This window comes from Strix aluco, chromosome 5 (genome assembly GCF_031877795.1).
Source record: "Strix aluco isolate bStrAlu1 chromosome 5, bStrAlu1.hap1, whole genome shotgun sequence".
Lineage (NCBI taxonomy): Eukaryota > Metazoa > Chordata > Aves > Strigiformes > Strigidae > Strix > Strix aluco.
Window position 1 is genome coordinate 17,127,401 of NC_133935.1, and position 25,034 is coordinate 17,152,434.

General features: G+C 47.8%; 1 protein-coding gene across 1 annotated transcript in view; it reads left to right on the plus strand.

Annotated features, from left to right (window-relative positions):
* SLC6A12 (solute carrier family 6 member 12) overlaps positions 1–25,034 on the plus strand; it is a 39,812-nt gene extending 14,778 nt beyond the window's left edge. Inside the window, exons 4-15 of the mRNA XM_074826189.1 lie at positions 198–338; positions 1,949–2,036; positions 3,405–3,537; positions 6,421–6,555; positions 8,710–8,813; positions 10,397–10,521; positions 10,806–10,918; positions 12,286–12,423; positions 13,877–13,979; positions 20,261–20,361; positions 21,437–21,607; positions 24,891–25,034. Of these exons, the coding sequence (XP_074682290.1) occupies positions 198–338; positions 1,949–2,036; positions 3,405–3,537; positions 6,421–6,555; positions 8,710–8,813; positions 10,397–10,521; positions 10,806–10,918; positions 12,286–12,423; positions 13,877–13,979; positions 20,261–20,361; positions 21,437–21,607; positions 24,891–25,034 (1,496 nt within the window). The remainder of the gene's footprint in view (positions 1–197; positions 339–1,948; positions 2,037–3,404; positions 3,538–6,420; positions 6,556–8,709; positions 8,814–10,396; positions 10,522–10,805; positions 10,919–12,285; positions 12,424–13,876; positions 13,980–20,260; positions 20,362–21,436; positions 21,608–24,890) is intronic.

A 25,034-nucleotide genomic window follows, 5' to 3' on the forward strand; every position in this document is an offset into this window, starting at 1 on the left:
TTTCCTGTCTGCATGCACAGTCACAAAGTCCCTTCTCTTTCCATGAGGAAGGTCTTGCCCTATTCTCTAGTGAGCTATGCAGTTGGTGTTGCACCCTTCTTACCATAGTATGGTCTATGTCTTTGTTTGGGGTTAAGCCCAATGTGTTGGAAGTTGGTTGGCAGCCCCATCCTCACCTCCTCTGCTTTCTTTCACAGGAGTTGGGTATGCCTCACAAGTCATTGAGTGCTATCTGAATATCTACTACATCATCATCCTGTCCTGGGCACTATTCTACCTGTTCAGCTCCTTCACTGCAGTGCTACCATGGGCCAGCTGCAATAACCCCTGGAACTCAGGTACGCTTTCCCTTGGTTAGCTTCTATCTATCTCCTTCCCAATTCCCAGAAATTATTTGGGTTTTGTAGAAAATATTTTTTATTCAGATAAAAAGCTCTCATGAGCTGCAATGAGGTTAGGGACTCCTGCAAAGGCGACTGTCTTCATTCACCATGGGCAAGTGTCAGGAAAGGTGAGTGGTATGACCCTATGCCTAGCAGCAGGGGACAGCAAAACTATTTCTGCATGGAGATGTTTTGGGCATTCAAGATTTCACTGAAAATTCTGCATTTTCTGGCAAGTGGGAGATGTAGATGGATTGAGAGAATTTTTGAGCCAATCTAGAGTCCTCCTCATGTGTCAGAAGCTCTTCATTAGCTCTGGTACAACAATTTATCTTACAGTTCCCTGACTTTATGCCACTCCTTTGGAATTAGTGGGAAAGTTGCTGCCGTGCACTGAACAGTTTCCTTTGTGTGCTCAGCTTTTGGCTAAATCAGGCCAAGCCTGCACTGGAAAATTTTGCCAGTGCAGATCTCCCAGTGCAGGAACCAGTAGCACAAAACTCTAAAGGTGCTATTTTTATGGTCTAATCACATCCATACAAGCCTCAATACCATTACATTGGCCAGGGGTCTCATCTCCTCATGCCCACAATTCACATAACTGTGGCCAGCAGAGAAAACCTGGCTTTGGTTTTATTCAAGGTACTTGGGCTGTGCCTGGAGAGATAGGGTAGATGTGAAGTAATCCTCATGGATCTGATGTCCTTGACAGGCCTTTTTACCATGTTGAACAGCTTATTTTGCTTTCAGTGGAAAGCCAGGCTGGAAGGAGCTTTGACAGCAGCTCAGTTCCTTCTCTTTTTCTCTTGGGTCAGGTGATTAATTTCTGTGAAGTGTTAAATTTCTCCACCCCATGGGCCATTCACTCACAGCTTCCTCTGACCCTTCATCCCAGTAGAGGTTACCAGCCTTTTAAAGAGTTGATCTGATTCCTTCAGTTTCCCCAGAATGGGTTTGTTTGCAAGGAAAGCCACAGATGTTCTCTTAACAGGCAGAAGCTTCCCAGCCAGAACTGGGCTTCCTTGGTTTTCCAGTGGATTGTCTTTTTCTTGCCAAATGCAAGATGAGATGCATTTCTTGCATGCGTGGCATCTCCTCTGTTTTTAGTAATTTCATGCTATGTGACAGGGATGGGGATGGCAGAGTGGAACATGAATGCATCTGTGGTGTGTGTGAACATATGCATGCATGTGTGGACAGGGAATGGTGCGTGGTGTGGGAGGAGAATGGGGTTTTCTATCCTGGCTACTCATAGTGGCTATCCCTCAATAATCTATACTTTGCAGCCATCTGGTTTCCATTTGGCAGGGAATTGCTTCCTCTTTCCCCTCTCCCCTTCCTGAAGCCCTCTGGCTACTGCTGGATTGGGATTCGTAGCTGGGGAGAGCTAGAGTTTAATGAGATACTTAATGAGATGCAAGAGTTTGATGAGATGCTCTATAGCAGGGGGTGAAGGGTCTGTGTGCTGCCAGAGTGAGCGTCAGGGTACAGAGGGGAAGAAGTATCCCTCATGGAGGAGCCTTGGGGAATTTCTCTGGCTCATCAGCTTCCTTTTCTTTTGGTAGATCTCTGTGTGGACATTCTGAATAGCTCCAGCCTGGACAACAGGACCTTGCCTGCGAACGCCACCTCCCCAATGATTGAGTTTTGGGAGTACGTGATCACTTTCCCCCTGTTCAGGCTTCTCTCTCATGCAAAAGCTGCAGCTGTAGGAGTATCTGGGTGAAGGGCTGTGCATCTCTGTAGGACCAAGTGAGGTGCCACACATCAGACCCAAATGTGGGGAGCACAATGCACCGAGCTGCCAAGGAGATTGACACAGAGCCCAGGGGCACAAGGGCTAGATACATGCTGAAGGCTGCTCGCAGTGTGCCTGCCCGGGGGTGCTCGTGTGCGCACATGCACAGGCATGTTCCCTTTCTGGCACTGAGGTGCCCGGGTGAGTGTGGACACAGAAAGAGGCACCAAAAGAAGATGAGGACTTGCTGTAAGTGGGGAGTACTTCTGTTGGGTGTTGTAGGCTACTACTGGCAGACAAACATGAGAGGCCAGGACAGACTGAAAAGTCCTCTATAGTGAAACACAAAGGGACAAAATTGCCTTTTCCTTTCTTCTGACCATGTCTTGCTTGGTGCCTAAGGGAAGTGGTTCATCAGACTGCTCAGGTTCATCCCTGGACAGCAGGGATCTTAGGCACATGCATGAGATGCCAGAGAGGGGCTGGGGGAGGTTTGGTCATGTGGCTGGAGGCAATAAAACACCTCTGAGGCAGGGGTCCTGCCGCAGGCCAGACAACATCCCAGAAAGAATCATTACTGCAGCCTGGAGAGGTTGGAGTGGCTGCTGGGGCCACACTACCTCTCCACATTCAACTGAGGAAGCACTCATAAAGAGGGGTGCCAGGGGCTCAGCTTCAGCAGTAGTTTTTTTTTCCCCATTTATGACTCCTAAAGTGCCTCTGAGAGGGTTGAGTGTCCTTTGTCCTTTGCTACCACCACAGGGAACACAGAAGATGATATGCACTCAAGGGTGCAGAAGGAGTCTGCACAGTGCTGGACCCCCTCTCCCGCCCTGTTCTTTGCATATACCATGTAGCGAGAGCTGTGACCCCTCTGAAATGGTTGTTCAGGTTTTCTGCAGAGATTACAAAGGCAAGGGGACCCTGAGGGGACTGGTTTGGAGAAGGCTGTGCAGAGGAATTGAAAGTGCGGGGTTGGGCTTCTGGGGGCTGCATGAGCTGCAGTGCTGAGCTCTTGTGTGACCCACCTTCATGATGGTGAGTCTTCAAGGAATGAGAGTGGGAGGTCTCAGGCCAGCTACAGGACATGTTGGAGCAGCATCAGCAGGAATGACAGGGGAGCCCTAGGCAGAGCTAGGGTGATTTACATGGCTGGGAACCTTGGGCAGATGTGTTGTGGATAGTCTGTTAAGTCTTTGGATGGGGTAATATGGGAAAGGTCTGTATGGGTGAATGGGGTGTGGGGTGTTAATGATTCTCTCCCTGTCCCTGGACACCGGCAGGAAGCGAGTCCTGGGGCTCACGGATGGTATTCACAAACTGGGCACTGTGCGCTGGGAGCTGGCTCTGTGTCTCCTGCTGGCGTGGATCATCTGCTACTTCTGCATCTGGAAAGGGGTCAAGTCCACAGGCAAAGTAGGAACAGAGATTGTCCTCCTGGTCCATAAGTCTCCCTGTACCCATTTTACATTTCTTCCCCAATCTCTTTTCCCTCTTCGTGAAGTAGAGGTGGAAGACACACAGCACCAAAGTCAAACATAAAACCTGGTTAGGCCGTACAGATTTACACCAGTTGTGTTTGACCCATAAGAGGAAGAATAAAACAATAGGGAGAACAGGGAGGGGAGAACAGGGAAAGACCTGGGAATTGAGGGGAGTCTTGAGTCACCTTTTCCCTAGCAGATACCCACAGTGGCTGATAGATACTCTCCAAGTGCCCTTGGGAATCATCCACTCACCAGTATGTTGTCCTGGTGTGGCTTGCTGGTGTTTTTAACAAGATCCTCTGCAGTGGCAAACTTCCTATCCCTGGCAATAATTAAACACTTGAGCAAAACAGACAAGCTGCTACCTGTAACCAGCTCAGTGAATAGATAATAAATCTCTCCGGCTTCTTTATTCTGCAAAAGACTTGGGGTGGGAGAGGTGTCTGTGCTCTCCTTTGTACTGTCCCTGGCTCTGTGGTTTCTGGCTCAGCAGGTCACTTTTGCTAGTGAGGCTGGAGCCAATGCTCTCTCCTGATGTTGATCCCATAAATCAGGTGGACTGGTTATCCTTTGGGAGTGAATGAGTGTGTGATGCCTTGGGGTGGGTGTTAGGGACACTGCTATGTCCTTGACTTGTTCAGGACCTCCTTCCTTCCTGGAGCTGCAATGAGATGGGTGGGTCATTAATGACGGTTGGGTCTTGTGGGCATCCAAGAAATGTCCCAATTACAAAGGGAGGGGAACCAATTTCTACAACAGACTTCTTCCTTCAGATCACTACCCCTAGTATGGGCAGATGTTCCCTGTAGTACTGGACACACATGTTTCCGTGCCAAATTCCATCTCCCACCTCAAAACTGCACTGGGCACCCATTTTAACAGAGCAAGACACTAGATTGCTCTGCTCACTAGGTTTCTCTCAGTCTTTGCTGATGAGTCTGGCTCTTGCTGGTGCTGACCTGCTGTCCACTATTTCTCAGGGAGGGAGAGCCAGACTCCATATCTACAGGGAGAGGGGGTGCTCTACATTTTAAATCTTAAATCTCTGATGCTCCCTGGTTTGAATACCACAGTGCCATCTTCACAGGAGGTATCATTCTGATCTTGGGAGATTGGGTCTGAGAGGCTGTTTGATCCACATGGAAGTGTAATTAAGTCATTGCAGGTTCCCTTCACCTCTCAGCCATCTCCACCAGGCCTTTCCCTTGCTTGGTGCTGCCCCAGCGCGCAGAGCTTGCCTGCACAAGGAGAAAGCTAAAGAAGTTCAGTCAGGCTGGTTGGGCTGATCGTGTTTGGCAAAGTCAAACCAGAAAGTGAGAGGAAACTGTGAGTGCACCTAGTAGACAGAATGGTTTTCCTGGGACCACAGAAGATTTTTCCATCACAGGTTTTAGGATACAGGGCTTACTTCCTACCAGCTAGATGTTATGGACATGGTGCAGCACTACAGGGTGGATTTTTCTGTCCCAAGACATACCACAAGTCAGACAGGCCACTTGTCTTCTCTGCAGGTAGTCATTTTGAGTTTTACAGGGGCACTGCCAAAAAAATCAGTTCCTTCCTTCTTTTTCCTCACTGACTACGTATTAGGATAAGCAGTAGGGAGGTCCCAGGAATTCTGAGTAAGTGCATAATTTGGCTTAACAGCTGCAGAGTAAACAGGATGTTGTGCTTGACTGAGAGGCTGCTTTAATCGGATAACTCTGCCAGACCCTTGTGTTTATGCTTCTGTGATTTAAGGAGTCCAAACTTAAAGAAACAATAGCTACCTCAGGAAAATAATTTCAAATAACTCTGTGAAGACTCATTTTCTCTAAAAGCCTTTTTCTTTTATTCATTTTGCCCACTCTTGTGCTCTTTCCATGTTTCCTTTCCTTATGCATTCAGCTGATGTGTACAAATGTTCCCCAGAAGTGATTTCTGAAGGTAGATTTTAGTACTTGTGCCAAAAGTGCTCACATTCTCATTCAATCAGGGAACAGCAAAAGTACCATGCACTGTGACTTATTTGACCAATTATCACTAAGCAGAAAAAAATATTATTTTAGGCCCCTCACTATGAATCCATAGAATAAACAAGCCTTCATATTACTTGCATGAATTTTAATAATGAACAAATGTTAGAAAGCTACAACTTGCTCATGGATATTTTGCAAATAGAAAAAAAAAGTTACATTAGGCAATGGATTAGAGATGATTAATTCAGCTGTGATATTTATTTACATCACACACAAGAAGTGAAAAGAAGGTTTTACAGAAATAATGATCTGCATTTTCTTTAAAGGCTTTGAGGTGCCCCCATTTTTTATCTGTGAGCTTAGAGGCATTGAAGGGATGCAAGAGCCACATGAGCACCCCTGGAAATGAGACCCCTCGGAGGTGTCTCAAATTGGGCAGCAAAAGTTGCAATTTAATTTGGAAAACTGTTGCTGAGAATAGGACCATTTTAATAACTCCTCATTAAAACTCAGTGACAGGAAGAGATCTGGGTTTCTTCTGCAGCTCTAGAAAGATGAAGAGAACAGCTGGAGAGCAGGGAAATTACACTGACTGGAAAGAGAAAACAAAGCAGAGCAACCAGTGGCAGAGTCTTGGCTGAGGAACAAAATGTAGATTAACTAAATCACCAGTGAGATGTAACCTGGATTAATTTCTTTCCCATCCCTTTTCTATGCTAGCAATAGCAGCTATAGCCAACAGCAGAGTCCAGGGACGTTTTCTGGGGTGGGGGCCTGCAGATGAAATGAGACGAGATGATGCCTGCACCCCCACCTCGCTGACCTTCCCTCCTCTTGTTTCCCTGCACCCACAGGTTGTTTACTTCACTGCCACCTTCCCATATGCAATGCTTATCATCCTGCTGGTGCGAGGAGTCACGCTGCCGGGTGCTGCCGAGGGGATCATCTTCTACCTGAAGCCAGACATTTCCAGGCTGGCAGACCCACAGGTGGGTGGGGGTCAGGCAAGTGCCAGCCATGGGAAGGTTTCCAGAGCCCTGGCCCTTGGATCTGCTGCTAGCTGAGGATCTGGCTGTCTTCTCGGAAAGGAGACCAGGGAACCAGTGAGACCTCCTTAAAAGAGCTGAGAGGGGTCTAGTCCCTCTGCACAGCACAGCCTTTTCGCTTATGTGTCTGTAGCATATGGGCATATTAGGTCATTTCTACTCATGGGCTCAGCAAAACCAGAAGAGTGTATGAAATATTCAGCATGTAACAGATGGTTTTGCTGGGTCTTAAATGCAAATAATTAAGGGCTGGGGGGAGCAGAATAGTCTACCACTTTTCATTTTTTCTGGCCTGGTTTAGCACCTTGGCTCCAACAGGGCCCTCCCAGGGGGTGCAGGGCCCCTGTGTTTGCAGAGACCAAGTGCACACAGGTAAGGCAGGCTGTGCTCCAGCTGGGCAACAGGTTCCCTTCACCCTTCCCAGGGGCCGGTCCCACCTGCCTGGGTCAGGGCCTCCCGCGCTGGGCAGGGAGGGTGCTGTGTACCCAGGGAGGGCAAGTCTAGATTAGGGCAGAGGGTGCAGCCAAACCCAGGACCTGCAAGGTAGCCCAAGTAGGCAGCAGGTGGGCAGCACTCTTGGGGGCTGCACAGGGCAGGCAGCAGGACTCCCCTTGGAGGATTCCCCCTGGGGTGTCTGCTCTAGCATCTTTCTGTAGCAGCAGGTTGTTTCCCTTCCCCATGTGGCCTCAGCAGCACTGTGCAGGCTGCCTCCGCCATCCCACAGAGGTGTTAATGCAGACCCCCCTACATTTAAATGACACTGCTGCTAATTATTCCACTGCCGAATCTTTTTGTGGAGGCAGCCAAGCAATATGCTTAGCCCACAGTCTCAGCTTACCTCCTGCATCTTCCCAGATGGCCAAAGTCCCAACTGCTCCCAAACCAGCTGCCAAGCACACTGTCTTCCCCAAATGGCTTTCAGATGCAATTATGTGTTGTCAATACAAAATCCATGGTGGGGTGAACTCAAAGAGCCAGCTGAACATAAATGGCATTTTAATATCAAAATAAATAACAGGGGGGTGACTGGGGCTGAGTGTGTTTTATTCATGGTCAGAGCTTATTCACTGAAAACCTCCCTATCTTTCACAGCCTAACTAAAGCTGATATGGTCTTTCCAGGCTGCTGAAACTCAGCACAGCAGGACTGAAAGATCCTTCTACTGAGTTCAGGCAGAATGTGGGTCTTTGGTGTAAAGCGGGATGTGTGCTCGTGTCCGGGCCTGAAGGGCTCCCATGTACATGCCTATCTGTGAGAGATCCGTGTGAATTTAAGCAGCAATGGCTGGGATATTTTGAAGGCTGCCAAATTGCAGCTGCCTGGATGCTTGCAGCTAGGGGTTGTTTAGAAGGAAGAAAAAGTGAGAGAGAACACACAGACAAACAGAAAGGTGGGCTGCTTTCCTGTCTGCCTGCTAATGTGCAGCTCAGGGCCTTTCCTGGGAGGGTGTGAGAGCGGAGCTGCAGTCCAGGCCACAACACACGGAGTGAAGGGAATCCTCCCTGGGGAAAAGGGCTGGAGCAGCAGTGAACAAGCCCACTCAGCTTTTCCCATGCAATGCCAGACCAAAGGGGAACCTGGGTGCATAACACCCCACTGGTCTGAAATCTCCCAGCCTGGCAATTTTCTTCCCTTCACCTTGCACCGTGGCCACAGAGATGTGGGAAACTAGACTGGGGAGCAGGGAGGGGAGTATATTGATCGTGCAAAGGACTCGCTGGCCCTTGTTTGTGATGACTCACCAGTGGCTCTGTGAACCCTGAGCCACATAGGGACCACAGACATCTGCAGTGTCAACTTTAGCCAGAGCCATGCTATCGGGGATGCCATCTGCACCCAGAATGTGAAGATGCAGGATGGACAATTGGTGTCACCCTGAGTGAGATGTAAAAATATGGTCCCCTCAGGAGACTTTTCCTAGAGGACTTTCAATCCTATAGCTCAGTTTTCCCAGAGAGGATTCCCAGTTTCTACATCCGCTGAGCTCTGTCTCATGGGGTTTTTTCTGCATGTATAGAGGGGTTGTTGCTAGACAGGGCACAGCCATTTGTTTATTTAGTTGCCAGGTCTGGAGACCACTGACCTTCTCTGTTCCAGGTCTGGATGGATGCAGGCACTCAGATCCTCTTCTCTTATGCCATCTGCCAGGGCTGCCTGACAGCTTTGGGCAGCTACAACAAATATACCAACAACTGTTACAGGTAAGAGGAGCCTAGACTCCTCGTATCCTTCCAGAAGTTTGCTCAAACAGCACAGAGCTGCATCTGAGGCAGGCTCTGTCCCCAGGGGAGACCTTGGGTCATGCTACTTTGACTGACAAGCTGTTCAGAGTGTGGAAGCTGCAGAGGACTCGGTGTGAGGATGGAGAGTGGCTGAGGGAACACAGGAGCTCCAGAAAATGTCTTTAGTAATGCTCTCCTGTGTGAGTCAGCTTGGGAGAGATTGGAGGAGGCGGAGGAATGAAAATGAGAGTGTCTCCAGCCACTGTGGAGACACCATGGGCTATTTTGACAGGATGAGTGAGCAGGGGTGGCGTGGCCAACTCTGCTGTCACTAGCTAGGCAGGGGAGATGGTACAAAGATGATGGCTGGGCCCCCTGTCTCCAGTGCTTTTCTACAATCAGGATAATGTACTGCCAGTGGCTTTTTGATCCCATCAAGGAGATTAATCAAGTCTGTCTGGCCTCTTCCTTGCCCTTGCATTACAGATCTATTTTATCCATGGCCTGACATGTAGCTCAGTGAAGCCATCAGGAGAATTTCTGACAACTTCCACAGAGCCCTGAGGAGCAGGGTCTTTGTTATTCCTTCATGTATTGCTCCAGCATGGATAGGAAAATGTAATGGTACTTGGGAGACATCAATCATCTCTCCTCTTCTTCTGTTCTCCAATAGGTGCTGCCATGGCTGTTGGTCAGGCAATTAATACTTTCCCCTGGCTCTCCCAAAATGTATCTGTCACCAATAGAGTGGTGTGCTGATGCCTTCCTCTAATGCCTTAGGTGCCTTGGACTGGCAGCTTAGCTCTGAGTGGCCAAAATGTGCTGGATGTTCACACTGTCCCATAACAGCTCATGCTGTGGGTCAGCTCTGGCAGCTGCCCAGGAAGAATCCCAGGGTTTGGGGCTTTCAGCCCAGCCAGCTCAGACTGGTGCCCTGTTTTTGCAGCAAGTGCACAAACATTTCAGGACAAGTGACATAGCATGTTCTAGCCTCCATCTGAGCATAGTTAATAAAGACAGTATAGACACAACCTTTGTCAGGTGACGATTTTTGTCAACCCAAACCTTTGTCAGGTGACAATTTTTGTTAACCGATTAGTCCTTGTTTTACCAGACCTGCTGAACCTGTACATGTTCATGCTTTCAGATGCTCCTCTTTTTTGACTATGGTTACTTTTGCAGTCTCTTCCCTTTTCTAATTTTCTGTTTGCCTCATTTTCGCTGTTGTTTTTCTTATTCTCTTGACTCCTGTCAACTTTTTTGTTGCCCTGTCCCTACCTATATATCACTGTGGCATCCTATTTACAAGCCACTGATGGTGCCCTATGTCTCTCTTTGTGCCATGTATAGTCTGATAATTCTTGAACAGTGGGGTGTGAGGTAGGTAGGCAGGCTGATTTTTGGCTCTGTTTTGAGCTTTTCACTTCTGAGGGAGTTCAAGAGCAACATTGCTGTTCCTTGGTCAGTGCTGCCCAACTGGGGAAGCTGAGTACAGACATGATCAGAAGTGAACCCATTCTGCAGTAGGAAACACTGATTTATCTCTGGTCTCCCCCCTGCAGGGACTGCATCATGCTCTGCTTCCTGAACAGTGCCACCAGCTTTGTTGCTGGCTTTGCCATTTTCTCTGTGCTGGGCTTCATGGCTCAAGAGCAGGGTGTACCCATTGCAGAAGTGGCTGAATCAGGTAGGTTGTTCTGGGAGACTTCAGAGCCAAGGCAAAACCCTGAAGGGGAGGGGACTTTTCTGAAGTGAAGCTCAGGATGTTGTCTACATCCTCTCTCACTATGGGTGTCTGCAGTGAGGTCTGCAGGTCCAGTGCTCTCTGACACAGCTTTCAGCCCTGTGTGGGCAAGGAGCTGTAGTGATATGAGCTTTGAAGCAGTATGTGAGCTCACTCTGTGCTGCAGGGTGGTGGTGGCAGGTGGTGGGGTGGAGGGCACATGTGGTTATCCTGTGGTCTCTTGGCAGGTCCTGGCCTGGCTTTCATAGCATATCCAACGGCAGTAACGATGATGCCCGTGTCTCAGCTCTGGTCCTGCCTCTTCTTCCTCATGCTTATCTTCTTGGGATTGGACAGCCAGGTACAGCAAATGCCACCTTCTCATCTAACGCCCAGGTGCCTGTCCCTACCCTGAGCACCCCCCAATGCCATGGGAAGGGATAAGGTGGTTATGTGCTTTGCTGGTACCTCAAACAAGTTTTCCACATTGTCTGCAGCACTTTCACGCTGTGGGAGCTCAGAGACAGGGCCAATGGGAGGCCCGTGGTTATGTGTGCTGACATCTCTGTTTGGCATCCTTCTCCCTGTGCGTGTGTGAGGGTGTCCCAGCTACATACCCTTCCACCTCTATGCCAGCACTGAAACCGTGTACACTGCGGAGTGAGGCCTGGCACAGAGCAGGGCAGTCTGGAAAGGGGAATAGGGCTGTTTTCTCCCAGCTGCATCTCACCAGAGCAATCCCTGTGTGCTCTCCTCACTGGTGTGCCCATCTCTTACCCTCCCATACACCTGTTATGCCAGGAGCAAAACCCATTAGAGCACCCTGCAGAGTGCAGTGTGCTGCCCTGGTGTGCTGGCCCGAGGGGAGCAGGGGATGGATGTCCTAGCAAGTCTGCCAGGCAGGGTGCTCTGCTCAGGCTCTGCTTTGCAGCACCTCAGCCCTCACACCTGGAGAATGAGGTCTCTTTCCTCAGTTTCTCTGGGTCGAGGTCTCCTCCTGCCTCATCTCAGTTATGGCTCTGCTTCATGCTGGCTGGACTGTCCCAGCAGTGGCTGATGTTCTTTTATGTACCCCATGGGTGATGTGCACTGTGGGACTGAGAGCTGTGCAGTGATGAGCAGGCATCCTGCCCCATGGTCAGCCCCCAAAGCCAGCAATTCACCCGTGGGACCCCTGGCCACCTGCTTTACTGGGTTGTCCTAGGTAGTTGTGGCATATTTTGCAACCAGTCCTGCTGTACGAGGGGTGTGCTTGATGTTAGGGCTGAGCTGTGCCCCCACAGTTGCCTGGCTCCCCTTAGCTTCACAGTGGCAGCGGGAGCTCCCCTCTGTCACAAGGGTTCCTTGTGCCATCTCAGGTGCTTCCTCGCCCTGCTTGAGGGTCACAGTCTGCCCCTTGCCTTCCCAACCCTTGGTCATTCCTGCTGTGCAGCAGTATGCTCTGTTGGCTTTGAGGCAATTCCTTGTACATCTCACAGTTCAATCCCCCAACATGGGGCTGTACTTTTAATCCCTTTGGTCTGCAGCTCCAGAGGAGACTTCACTGATATATCAAGCTGTGTTTGGGTCCCTAGCAACTGCAGCTGGCCCTTGGTGGAATCAAGACAGACAAAAAGAGAAAACAAAAAAATAAGGATTTAAGTGTCTGGAGGAATAAAGGACAGTAAGAGGGAATGTGTGCGTGGGGAAGGGGAGACACTGTTTTTTCTTGCCTGTCGTCTTCTGCAGTTCGTCTGTGTGGAAAGCATGGTGACATCTCTTATTGACATGTTCCCGGGAGTGTTTCGGAAGAAGGGGCGTCGGGAGCTACTGATCCTGGCCATTGCAGTCATATGCTACCTGCTGGGCTTATTGCTGGTTACTGAGGTAAGAAAGGAGTAGCTGGGGTATACAGCTGAGCATCAGAAACCCTGCTAGACTGCTCTGGAGGAGTGGGTAGAGACAGCAAATTCATTGTTAATGTTGTTAATTATCTTTCATTTCTAATGCATTAGCTGGTGTCTCTCACTGCCGGTGCTGCTTTTACCCTGTGTGATGCTAGTGTGCTCACTGCATGACTGAGCCTTCCAGTGAGATGGTCTTGCAGCTCAGAGAGGTTGCCCCTGACATGTAGCTTTGTTCAAATACTAGGCCTGGTGGCTAAAACAAGCTGAGCTGCACAAGCAGAAGCTCTTCTAAGGGCAGTGATCATTTGCTGGCTGCTTTCCACAAGAAACAGAGCAGCAGGAGGGGAGGCTGGGGGTAATGGCTGCACTGTAACCCTGCCTGAGCCAGTGGGAAGCCTGTGATCCCTGGGACCAGAAGGAGCAGAGTGGTGTTGGTGTGATGCTATGCGCATGGTGGTTGCCCTGCTCTGCAGCTAACAGCCAAGCACCTCTTCCTGCACAGTGGTGTGCTGTGCTGCACTGTGCATGCATACCACATGCTTGGGTGGGGGTCTTAGAGGATCTGTGTTGTCCCCATGTCCTGTGTAATGACAGCTAATTCCTGTTAAACCTCTTAGGCACTGCTGAATGATCCTCCAACAGGATCCTGGCTAAGGATTTGCTGAAGGCAGCTCCCACTGCGATCGAGAGAGCTTTGAGTGAAATTGCATTAAGGGTTCCCATGGCTTTTGCATTCCCCCTTGCATGGAGGCATCTAGTGCCACCGTTGCAGGATGTCACCTCATATGTGGTGGGATGAAGGGGTAACTGCTCTGCTACTCTGGCAGTGTCTAGAGCCCTTCAGCACTGTTTGAAAGCATCTGCTTGACTTGTATTGGAGGGGTTTTCTCTTTGAGAAAACACATGAAAGTATGAGAGAAGAGTCATTCACTGACCTGTAGAGGTAGCTGATGGCAACTAGGCAGGGCTCAGCTCAAAGGCAGAGGCAGCAGGGAAGCCACATGCCTCTGCTATTGCAGGGCTTGGGCCTTGAGCAATATGTAAAGATGGATGCAGTTAAAATGAGGTATCTGAATGTCATGATCCTGAGGATCCCAATTTCTTGGGTGCAAAGTTCTATACTGCAACATGGTATTTTGAAGGTATGCTGGAAACTTGCTAACTGATTTAAAACAAGCAAACAAACTGGCTCCTGCTCCTATGAACATAGAATCCAGCCTAGCCCAGCAGTATCATGGGCATGAAATGCTCTCCTGCCACCAGGCCTGATACTCTTTTTGGGACAGAGTGGGGGCAGCCCCAAGAGAAGGCTCTTCTTCTCCCACCTGCTCTAGGTGCAGTGTTTATGCTGCTATTCTTCTGCTTGCCTCAGTCATGTTTCCCACACATGGAATAGTCTTGCTGTGACACTCTGTTCCCTACCTCTTCAACAGGGGGGGATGTACATCTTCCAGCTCTTTGACTACTATGCTGCCAGTGGCATGTGCCTGCTCTTCCTGGCCATTTTTGAAGTCATCTGTGTAGGGTGGGTGTATGGTAAGTGGAGGACAAAAACCCGTGTTTCTCTTTCTCAAGGCAAGGATGGGGTGTTGAGAAGTGGGAGTGGATAGAAAAGATCCTTAGGGAGCAAAGAAATACTGTAATTACTCTCTTTCTTGTCTTCTTTCCACCGTGTTTCCTCGCAACATTTCTTAATTGCTCCACATTTAGAGTAGGAATGTTTTTTCCCTCTCTTAAGGTTCCTCATGTTGAACTACCTTGCCACTGTTCCCATCTGCCCTTTGAATTAGAAAATCAGCTATAGAAGAGTCACTGCTGTTCTTTGCTCTTTGTTACTATCTGCTTATGTTGTACCTTTAGTTTAGTCCTGTCAGTTAATTTAACACAAAATGCTGGGATGCAGATTTGCTGTATGTTACTTCCGTGATGATACATGCTTCCTGTTTGCATGGGCTGTGATGGCACTCCTAAAAGAAATGGGAAGGACTGCTTTGGCTCTCAGTGAAGTCTGTAACTAAACTACTCAGGAGCAGGATTAAACCGAGCTCCATGAACTGTCAGAAGGAAACCAACTGCTTGTTGGTCTGTGCAGTAAGAAGAGTATCCTGTGATATCCTATGGGAGATCTCTTCCCTGCTGAATGGTGCCTTAGCACACAGAATGCAGTTCATCTCCCTGAAGCTCGCCTTGAGTCTGGTGGTTTTCAGGCATAGGATCTAGTTTTGTGTGATGCAGAGCAGCTGCTCTCTCTCCTTGGCTTCACGGAGCTACAGGAACTCAGTACCTGTAAGGATTGTGCAAAGCTATAGTAGATGCCAGCTTAGGCCAGGCCTTCAACATTCCACAGTCACGCATGTGCTGGCTCCTAGCTACGCCAAACAGTGTGGCCATCCCAAACTAAGGAAAAGATTGCAGGCACGAGCACCATGTTGTGTCTCTTTCAATGGCCAGGAGTAGATGTTCAGGAAAGAGTATAATAGCAGAAAAGTTAGCAATGATACTTTCTGTGAATATTTTTCCAGCTTCTAACAAGTTATTATAGAACCATAGAATGGTTTGGGTTGAAAGGACCCTTAAAGGTCATCTAGTCCACCCCCCCCCCCCCGCCATGGACAGGGATATCTTTTACTAGGTCAGGTTGCTCAAAGCCCTGTCCAACCTGACCTTGAACACTTGCAATGATGGGACATCCACAACTTCTCTAGGCAACCTGTTCCAGTGTCTCAGCACTCTCATAGTAAAAAATTTCTTCCTTATATCCAGTCTAAATCTACCCTCTTTCAGTTTAAAACTGTTACTCCTTGTCCTGTCACTACAAGCCCCAGTAAGAAGTCTGTCTTTCTTACAAACCCCCTTTATATATTGAAAGGTTGCAGCAAGGTCTCCCTGGAGCCTTCTCTTCTCCAGGCTGAACAACCCCAAATCTCTCAGCCTCTCTTCACAGGAGAGGTGTTCCAGCCCTCTGATCATTTTCATGGCCCTTCTCTGGACCCACTCTAACGGGTCCATGTCTTTCTTGTGCTGAGAGTCCCAGAGCCAGGTGCAATACTCAGCTTGTTGCCCAGGGATTATCCAGAGCAAGAAGTAAAATCTATTTCTCTTCTGTTAATTTTTCCAGTTGACTCAGATAAGCATTTATCATCCACAGAATGCTTCAGCAAGGAGCTCCACGGCTTGATCAGGTGTTGTGTGAGGAGTCACTCTCTTCCTTATTTTGAATCTGCCACTTGCTAATTTCGTTTGGTGCCACCCTTGCCTTATTTTAGAAGAGACAGTGAACAGTTAGTCCCTGTGTGCTCTCTTCAGTGCTTACAGTTTTGTAGAGGTTGCATTGGCTGCAGTGCAGTTGCTGATGAAGGAGTTACCAGTGTTTCCAAAAGCTTATGTACAGTAGGAGCCAACTGCTAGTCTGGATGGAATCCTCTCTTACTGAAATGGTGGCAGGTCCAGCTGCTTGGGCTTGACCTCCAGGGAATGCAAGAGAAGCAGATCTGTAAGAGAGATTTATTCTAGAGAGATGTCCTGTACGGGAAGCTCACCTGAGAGCTTGCAATGCCAGACCTTGGCCAGATTTAAACTGAGAGTCACCTTCTACCCAGTCCCTGTAGGATTTACAGGGAAATGGAGATTCCCATCCATCTGTGACAGGGCTTCATCATCAGCGTGCTCAGTTACATTAAACTGAATTATGTTTTAACGTATGGAACCCCCCCTGCCATTTTTACGTTCACACAGGCCACATGCCTCTTCCAAGGAGAGGAGCAGTGGCAGACAATGAGCAGCAGGAGAGGTGATGCTGCCCCAGCAGCCTGGAAGGGGGATGGAGCAGCTGAGGACTGAGAAATGTCCCTTTCCCTCACCACCATGGGTTCAGTTGCCCCACTCCACACACTGGGATTTTACCCTCTTGATGTTCTGCTTCACATCCATTAGGCTGATTCTGGTCTGAAATGTAGTCAGAGGGCCAAGGTGAGGCATCTTAGTGGGAAAAAAAAGTGTCTGGTGCCAATTAATGTTTTCTTTTCCCAGTCTCAGAATTGGCAGGGCTGAGCCTCTTGCTTACACTGTGAAGAATTACAACATTTTTGCTAACACAAATACGTGTTCTGAGTTTCCCTTCTCCCAGCACATACGCCAGCCACCCACCACTTGGCAGCTTCCCTCTGCTGCCAGGCAGCTGCTCTCGAAAAGATCTGAGGATTTCCTTGCGTACTGCACTCTGCCTGTGAAAGGATCATGTGGCATCAGGCCTGCTGATCACATTCCCTAGAGGGGAGTGCTTGAGGGTTTTTCAGGATTTTTTTCCCCCTTCTCCTCTCTCCCTTCCACTGTGGGACAGGCAGCCCTCATATAAGCAGGCATGGGTTTTGAGCACGGGGATTCACAACATGATGCCACCGAAACATGCTGCAGGGAGGAAATTTTCCAGGCAGTCACAGCATGCACATTAGGATTCGCTGTTCCAGGAGAAAGCGAGTGCATCCATCACTGCAGGAGAGCCGGGGCTGAAACCATTAGAACTGTTTACAAAGCTAAAGCCAACTGATGCCAGCGGGTACCTGTGAGTGGCTGTAGGGTGAACCCATGTTGTGCTGGAATAAATCTTTCTCTCGCTCTCTTGCTCACATGCAGCGTGGCTACCAGAAACAGCAGCCTCCTTCTGCCTGGATCCTGCCTGTCAGGCTTGCTCTGGCTGTGTGTGCTTTATCCTCTTGGATGCACTGGCTACAGGCAATCTTACACGCTTATTTATGGACCATAAGGGGCCTGCTCTGTGCACCTGGTACCCAAAGGGTGCGCACTTGTTGCAGTGCCTCAACGTCTCTGCTGCTGGCATTTTGCACAGCTGCTGATGCTGCAGGTTTGAGACAGAGAGGGACCAGATACAAGCTTAGCACTATGGCATAGAGACGGGGTCATCACCTGTTCAAATCCTGTGGATGAAATTTGATTTAGATGAATGAGAATAAATGCAGCTTGGGATAAAAAATTTAAAGGGAAGGGCTTATTCATAAATTCCAAACTAGCAGATCTGTGAAACTACTGTTTCTGGACATTGTAAAAATAAAATAAAATCTTTGTCCCTTTCAGTTTGTTATAAGCTACGTAAAATAAGAAGGCCTCCATGAAGACAAGACATAAGGCTGTAAGCAAATCTCTAGTTGAGTTCATGTGAAATTTATTCCTATGAATTTATGTAGCAAAATTAAATGATTTGTCAGAAAAACATGCAACAGCTTTGAAGGTATATAGGATTGGTCAGCACAAGAGAAGTGGTACCAGCATGCATGGATAATTGCCCTGTGCCTGCATACCGTTCTTCCTTGTCTTAAGATATTGGGGATAACAGCAAACATCTTTGTTCACTCCAACAAAAATCTCTTTGGGGAAATCTTTATGGTTTTCTCTGCAGGAGTTTTATCTAATCCTTTTAATGTGCTGGGAAGGAAGGAGGACTGCACGTAACCTCCAGCTTCTAATTTTTCTCAAAAAGCCAATGTTGAGTGATTGAACTGATGAATTCTTGAGCTTGATTACTTTTTCATCTGCCTGTGAAATGCAGAACGTGTAAAACCTCCTGTTCATATACTCTCTGAGGATGTCCATGTTAGTCCCCGTTGTGTTTCATCACATCACCTACTGACTGCCACAGTGGTTGTGGAAATGCAGGACCTGATGGTTGTACTACAGAGAATAGGGATAAGTACAGCTGGAGGCACACCATAACTAACAATGTAAGTTTTGGGTTTTCTTGGTGAAGGATAGATGTCTGCTGTGTCTTTCTTGTTACTTGGCATCTTTGTAGTTCTTTAATTGCTATGACTCTTCCACTAGATCCTAGATCCAAATTTGCAGCAAAACTTTGGCTTCCTCAAAGTTGTATTGTGAATGAATTTATCCATCATATGTCTGACATCACAGTTTTGTGGAAACACTGTATGGTATAGGAGACGGTGCTATGCTCATATTCTAAACTGGAAGTTGCATCATTTATATCTCTGTCCTTTTTTTTTTTCACCCTGTGGAAGATTTTGGCTTTTTGGAAAGATAAATTTTTTATACTATCTCCCTTTCATCCCCTGTATATTTTCAGAAATGCTATCTGGAGCCTCATGATATTTACAGCTTGGAATTCTTAGGGTTCTGTTCTCTGGTGTAGGCTGGGCTCCCACACAAGGCTGCATGTCCCTTGATATGCCACAGCTTATTGTCTTTGCTTGAGGCTACTTGTTAACTTGCCAACTCAAGATGGGAACCTGCCCTCCTCAGCCTAAATACTTCAAAAAGCTACGTTTAAGAAGATTTCCTGCAAACATTAGTCATGGGATATAGCAAATAATGCAAAGAATTAAAAAAAAAAAAAAAAGAAAAGCACACATAATGTGCTTTTTTAGAATTCATATATTTAAAGGAAACATAATATGGCAATTTAATTCTAAAAGACATAAAATACACAAACCAAAATAAAACTTACCAAACCCCAACCACTCACAAGTGTGGCCAGTGCTCTAGGCATATATTTTGCGCAGCCCAGACTTCTGAGGTTAAGATGCAAAGAAGTAAGGTCTCATCATGCTTGTAGGTGGGAATTGTGGCACAACCTTGAGTTCACAGCGGGATGAACAGCCCTAAAGGCAGAGCCATTCTGTATCAGCTAAACACTGTGATTGAACTTCAATAAGACAAATAGGGTATTATTTCATCCCAGAGGTGCTTAATTAGTAACCCTTTCTATGGACAGTCTAGCTCAATTTTTTTGTCTAATACTTTACCTGAGGCAGTCTGATATAGTACCTCTGGTTAGCTCTAGTCAGGAAGAATTCAGGGCATCTTATGAATGACTTTTTGATTCCTCTTCATTTTACATCTCTTTTTGACCAACATTAGGCTTTTGTTCCTTGAAGACATCTTAGAGCTTACTATAAGGTCTGCTGATGTCCATCTGCATTATGCCATCTCCTCTCTATACCATTGCGTCCATTTCATCTTTGTGCTTTGGGTTGGGAAGAGCCAGTGGCAGGGCTTTTAGATGCTCTTCAGAGGTATATCCCACTCTGGCTCACCCTGAGATTCTGGTGGGGCCCTCATACTGTGAACAACATAATCTAATAAGTGAAACTAATGAGAGGAGAAGAAAGAGATCAGGCACCCACCAGACAACTCCCATTGGACAGTACAGCAGCACTTGCAGATGGAAGATCTGGTTTCCAGAAGAGTTTTGATTGTGAGGTCTTCTGGGTTTATGCCAAAAAAAATTAAAATTCTGTGGAAAGCAGGTTCTTGATGACAGGGGTAAGGCCTAGCTCAGTGGGGATTCTTGACATGACTTCACTGGTGTGCCAGTCTGGTTACAAAGAAGGGGGTTTGTTTGGTGTCCCCCACTCTCTTTGTTCTTTTTAGCACTATGGGCTCACACAATCCCATGTGCTCAACCTGCAAGAGCTTTCCCTTGCTGACCTATAAACCAGACACTCCTCCTTGCCTTGTGCTGGTCCTTTACCAGCTCTTGGTGGTACATGGGCTGCACCCTCTCATTACAGCTGCTGCTGTCTGAGGGACAGGGCATTTCTTCTGTGTCAAGCTTTCTGATAACTTATGGCTGAAGTTAAAAACCTCCATCTGTATGTAGCCACAGATGGGTGCCTTTCCAATGCCAGAAAAGCCCGATACCTGATGCCATATTATTAGCATAGCCGTGGTTTTGCCAGGAGTAGACACTGAGGATAAAGAAAATTGGGATCTGATGTGAATAGTGGTTGAAGGAAACAATGACGATCTGACCTCTGACTTTTTCTCTGTGCTGGCTGGTGGCCAAGGTGCCAACCGCTTCTACGACAACATTGAGGACATGATTGGTTTCCGGCCATGGCCCTTGATCAAGATATGCTGGCTGGTGTTCACCCCAGGTTTGTGCTTGGTAAGTACAATTATGACAACATGGCATATTATTCTGGGTCCCTGGGTTCTCAGGGGAAAAGGTTGATTTGTCTTCAAGGTGTTGCTGTAATTTTTTCAAACTGCTATGGAGAAGCAGAAGATTGTCCACAGCTGAAGCGGCTATTTTTTTCCATTGTAAAGCCTTATCTTTTGCCTAGAAAATTAACTGAGCCTGAAAAGCCACTTGTTTACTGTGAAGACAAAGGGAAATGTATCCTCAAACTCTGGAGAGGTTTGGTCAAATTACTTTTGAATAGAAGACCAGTGAGAATTACTCTGTTCTGAAAGACTTGCTTTAGCCTGTGTTCCTGTGACCTCCTGTGGTTCAGAAATATCTTTCCACAGCCATTTGCTTTTGTTATTAAATCTCTTTTAAAACTTCTGTGACAACTGTGTTTAAAGAAAATGCACCCTAAGTCAGGCGAGTTCTTGCCTGTTTTATGTCCAGTCTTGCTCCACTGACTTTTACATGATTTCTGAGCCAAATGCTGCTCCTGCATCTGATGTTGAGAGTTGTTTTCTTTGACCTCAGTGGGAACACAGATGGCATCTATAGCTACTTACAAAAGATTTCTAGTCCTTTGTCCTCAGGCTCCAGCAGGAGTTGAATATCAGGGAAATTTTCAAAGCAAGCCTGATCCAGCCCAAATCATCAGAGAGCTCTGTGGCTAGAGAGACCAAGAGGTGTAAATCTGTGCCCATGTGGTACTTCTGGAGGGCTTCTGCCAGAGACAACAACAATTCCTGACTTTAATATGAATAAATTGCTGTCTGAATGTTGCTGGACCCTCAAAGCTGCTGCCAACTTTGCCTAGGTTGAACTTTTAGGAAGCCTAAAGGATTTACACTGTGGACAAATCTGTCCCCAGCTCTGAGATAACTCCTTGTGCAGTCAGCATGCACCAAGCTCTGCCTTGCTGCAGCTAGCAAGGTCCACGCTAGCTCATGTGAAGCAGCACACCCATTGCCACCCAGCTGGTGCTTGCAGGGCGGGCAGGCTGCCCAGCTTGACTGCTCCTTTTGCTCTGGCTATGTCTGTGTTTTCTGCTCCTCAGGCTGTCTTCCTGTTTTCCCTGATCAAGTACACACCCTTGAAATACAACAATTCCTACGTGTACCCACCCTGGGGCTATGTGGTGGGCTGGCTTATGGCACTCTCCTCCATGGTCTGCATTCCTCTCTACGCCATCTTCATCCTCCTGAAAACCAAAGGACCCCTGAAGCAGGTACTGGGATTGTGGTCACTGGGCGAGTTGCTGCTGCTTCCCCCAGACAGTTCATGGGAAGGCCCCCAGGGAACATGGCATATTTCTCCTCAGAGAAGGCAAGGGAGGATGAGGGTGGCTTTTCCCCAGAATGCCTTGTAGCTCTTGCTGGCAGTTTGAAGAGTTTGGAGCATCTCAGCACAGCTCCCAGGGTGATCATCAAATGTCCAGAGTTTTCCGTGAGACGTTGCACCACCATGCTGGGTGCAATAGGTAGACATATGCAGTGTCTCTTAACGCTGGCTCCACTGGATGGTAGAGGACCATCTCAGTGTGGGCTACCTGAGGCCACAGTCTGATTGGTTTGGTTTATGGTTCAGGTGGTCCCACTGGTCATGTAAGTAAAGATGGCACCTTTGCCTGCTCTTCTGTTACTGACTGGTGTCAGTGCAAACCAAGCGCAAAACCAGGATCTGTTTTGCCCTTACTTCTTGTCCCTTGCTCCTGCTCCCCTTTTAGTCCTAGGTCAGGACCGTGTTATTTTCTCTGAAGAAATTATCCATAGTTATTAAAGAGGACATGCTCCCAGAGCTGTAAAGGTCTACCTTGTGCCATGCCCAAGTCTGTCCCCTTTCACTGTAGACACCTTGTCCTAGGAAGAACTGTGTCTAGGAAGATGGTGTCATGGAGATGACACCCAACCTGACCCATGAAGAAAGATCTGAGTGATGTACAGTGCGTATAAATTTCTGCACAATTTGTCTTCTGGTCCTTCCTCATCCTCACTGGCTGCAGGTTCATCTGCGGCTAGTTGTGGGGGGGAGCAGCGGAACAGTGGATGGGAGCATCCCTCTGGCTGTGGTGGAGGTGTGGCGGTCACATTGTGGGGTCGTGGGGAGGAGGACCCTGCACTGCCAACACAGTCAGAGACAGGCTGGGTGCAGGATGTCCTCACTGGCTCCATTGCCTCAGGGAAGGTGAATCTATGCCCACAGAAACTCTTATTTACTGGCTGGGAGATGTGACTTAATAGGGAGTGACAGGAGTTGTGGCAGAGCTGGCTAATGCCCATCTCAGGCTCAGGAGAAGATACAGTGCAATGCCTGGATGGGAACGGGAGCGATGAAAGTCTTCAGTGAAACAATGAGAGGGGCACAAACCATGCAGGCAGGAAGGTGGAGAAGTGTGATGCTATGAAATAGTTCCTGTTTAGCTGCCTTTGGCCCTTGGGCCTCCTGGTTGCCATTGGTGGCTACGAAGAGAGAGTTTGACAGGCAGCTGGGAACTGTACACCTCCCAGTATGAGGAACTCCAGGTGAATCTTGTGCCAAGGTGCTGCGATATGGTTTGCTCCAAGTTCAGACCTTGAGTCCTGCCTCTTACAGCCCCCTCCTGTTCTCCTGTTACCATTTAGTGGTAATGCATTTGTCCTCTCCCCTGGCTGGTTTGCAGGGTTTAACTGGGTAGCTGACAATGTCTGACTCCCCTCAGCTCAGGGGTTTCATATGTCTAAATGAGGACATGGAGCTGTCAGTGAAGTAATTGCTCAAATATCCTACCTGCTAAACAAGCAATATTTGTCACCTGTTGCAAAGTGTCTTGAGCCCTTGGACTGAAATGCTGCTGTGAGTAGTATTAATGCTTATTTTACAGCACATCTGAGGAATCAATTTGGCCAATTTCAGATGGAGGGGTTTTCTATTTGTCCTGGTTTAAATGATATTTGTTGTAATTTCCAAGGACTTCTCAGTTATATTAGTATGAAGAAACTTCCAAGGATATGGTTTAGGCATGGTTTAGGAAGGAATCAGCTGCTAATCCTGGGCCAGTTCATGGGAGAAACAAAGCCAACCACATGATACCTTCTGGAATAGTTGCACCTGTTTTGAAAACAGATTTTCTCAAAATCTACCTGTTCTTTTTTTCCGGTTACACCACAGAAATGTACTGAATTAATTTCTTGACACAGATCCTCCAGGTACAGTTCCTTTCAACTGAATATTGCAAACCATTCACTGAAAGCAAGTTTGTAGTTGGTAATTATGGTCAGTCACTGCAATAAAATGATTCCTCTTGTTACACTTGACTGACCAAGAAACACAAATTTTGTTTCCTAATGTGTCTGATTAAGACAACTCAAGCTGCAAAGACTGAAAACTTGTGACGAACTGTTCACAGAGCAGCTGCAGGCCAAGGCCAATTTCAGAAATCATGGGGCAAATAGTTTTGAAAAAATGAGTGAAATCTGGGATTCTGGTACACTTCACAAGGAGTGGAAGGACTGAAATCAATTTGACCAGTCATGGATGAATTGCCTGCTCTGGTTGTGATGCACTGTGCAAGGGAGGAGCGTGCACTGGCCTGAACAGCTTGTGATGGAATAAGTTAGTAACTGTGAAAGTTGATTTTCAGCAGGGAAATCATACTCTGGCCCATGGAGCCAGGCAGGTGTCTGCAGGACATCATGTTTGGGAGGAGACTGGGTGCTCAGGAAGGTGTGTGGCACCAGAGGGGCTTCAAAAATGGGATGAGAAAGACCAGAAATGTCTCTGAAAGACCAGAACCTGTCTCTGCCGGCCAGCACCTTTTGCACAAAGAGCTCCAAGTTCTTTGCATTTTTTAAGAGTAGAGTCCCCAAAGCTGACACAACACTAGAGTACATGTGTGTGGAACAGCTTGCAGCACCCATGCCTGGCAGAGGATGGTGAGAGCTAAGGGCAGGCAGCTGGCCCACAACCCATGCATTTGCCATCGCAATCTGGTTGGCTCAAAGAGAGGATCTGGGATGTCCTGGGGGCAGGAACCAGTCTGTGGAGGGACTGCTTTACCAGGGAAGTGCCACTGAGTTAGGTATCACCTGCCACCCTGTTTTGGACATATCAGGAGATGCCCAGCACTTTCTGATGGTCAGATCATTTGGAAGGCTCCACAGCTCCCTCCAAAGTCAATGAACAGCACAGCTACTTGGCACAGGGAAAAAAAGGCTTTATGGTGTTTTTAACATGGCCACAGAAAATGTCTGTGGGGCTAATCCCTAGCATCCTTGCTCCCAGAAACATGTCTGTGAGGAGCCCTATACATCAGGTTGTCAGTCCATGGCCCAAGTTTGAGCCTAGAGATGGAATAATTGTCACCAAGAGTAAGCCTGCTCTCCTTCCTCTCCCTTTCACAGCCATTCAGCGAGAGAGGAGCAGGGAGCTGGGAGCATCAGCTCTCTAGATGCCTTTGCCCCCAGCAGTGGTTGTGGATCACTATTGGGTGTCAGTTTGTTTATCAGCTTAATTAACAGACTTCCTCTCTGCAGCGGCTAACACAGCTGATTTCCCCAGCGGAGGATCTGCCGCAGCCGAAGAAACGTGTGGCGGGGCTGTCCGAACTGAAACGCAAGGGATGGTCCCCTCCAGTCCAAGAGGTGCTCAGCATCACAGAGAGAGAAACCCACTTCTAG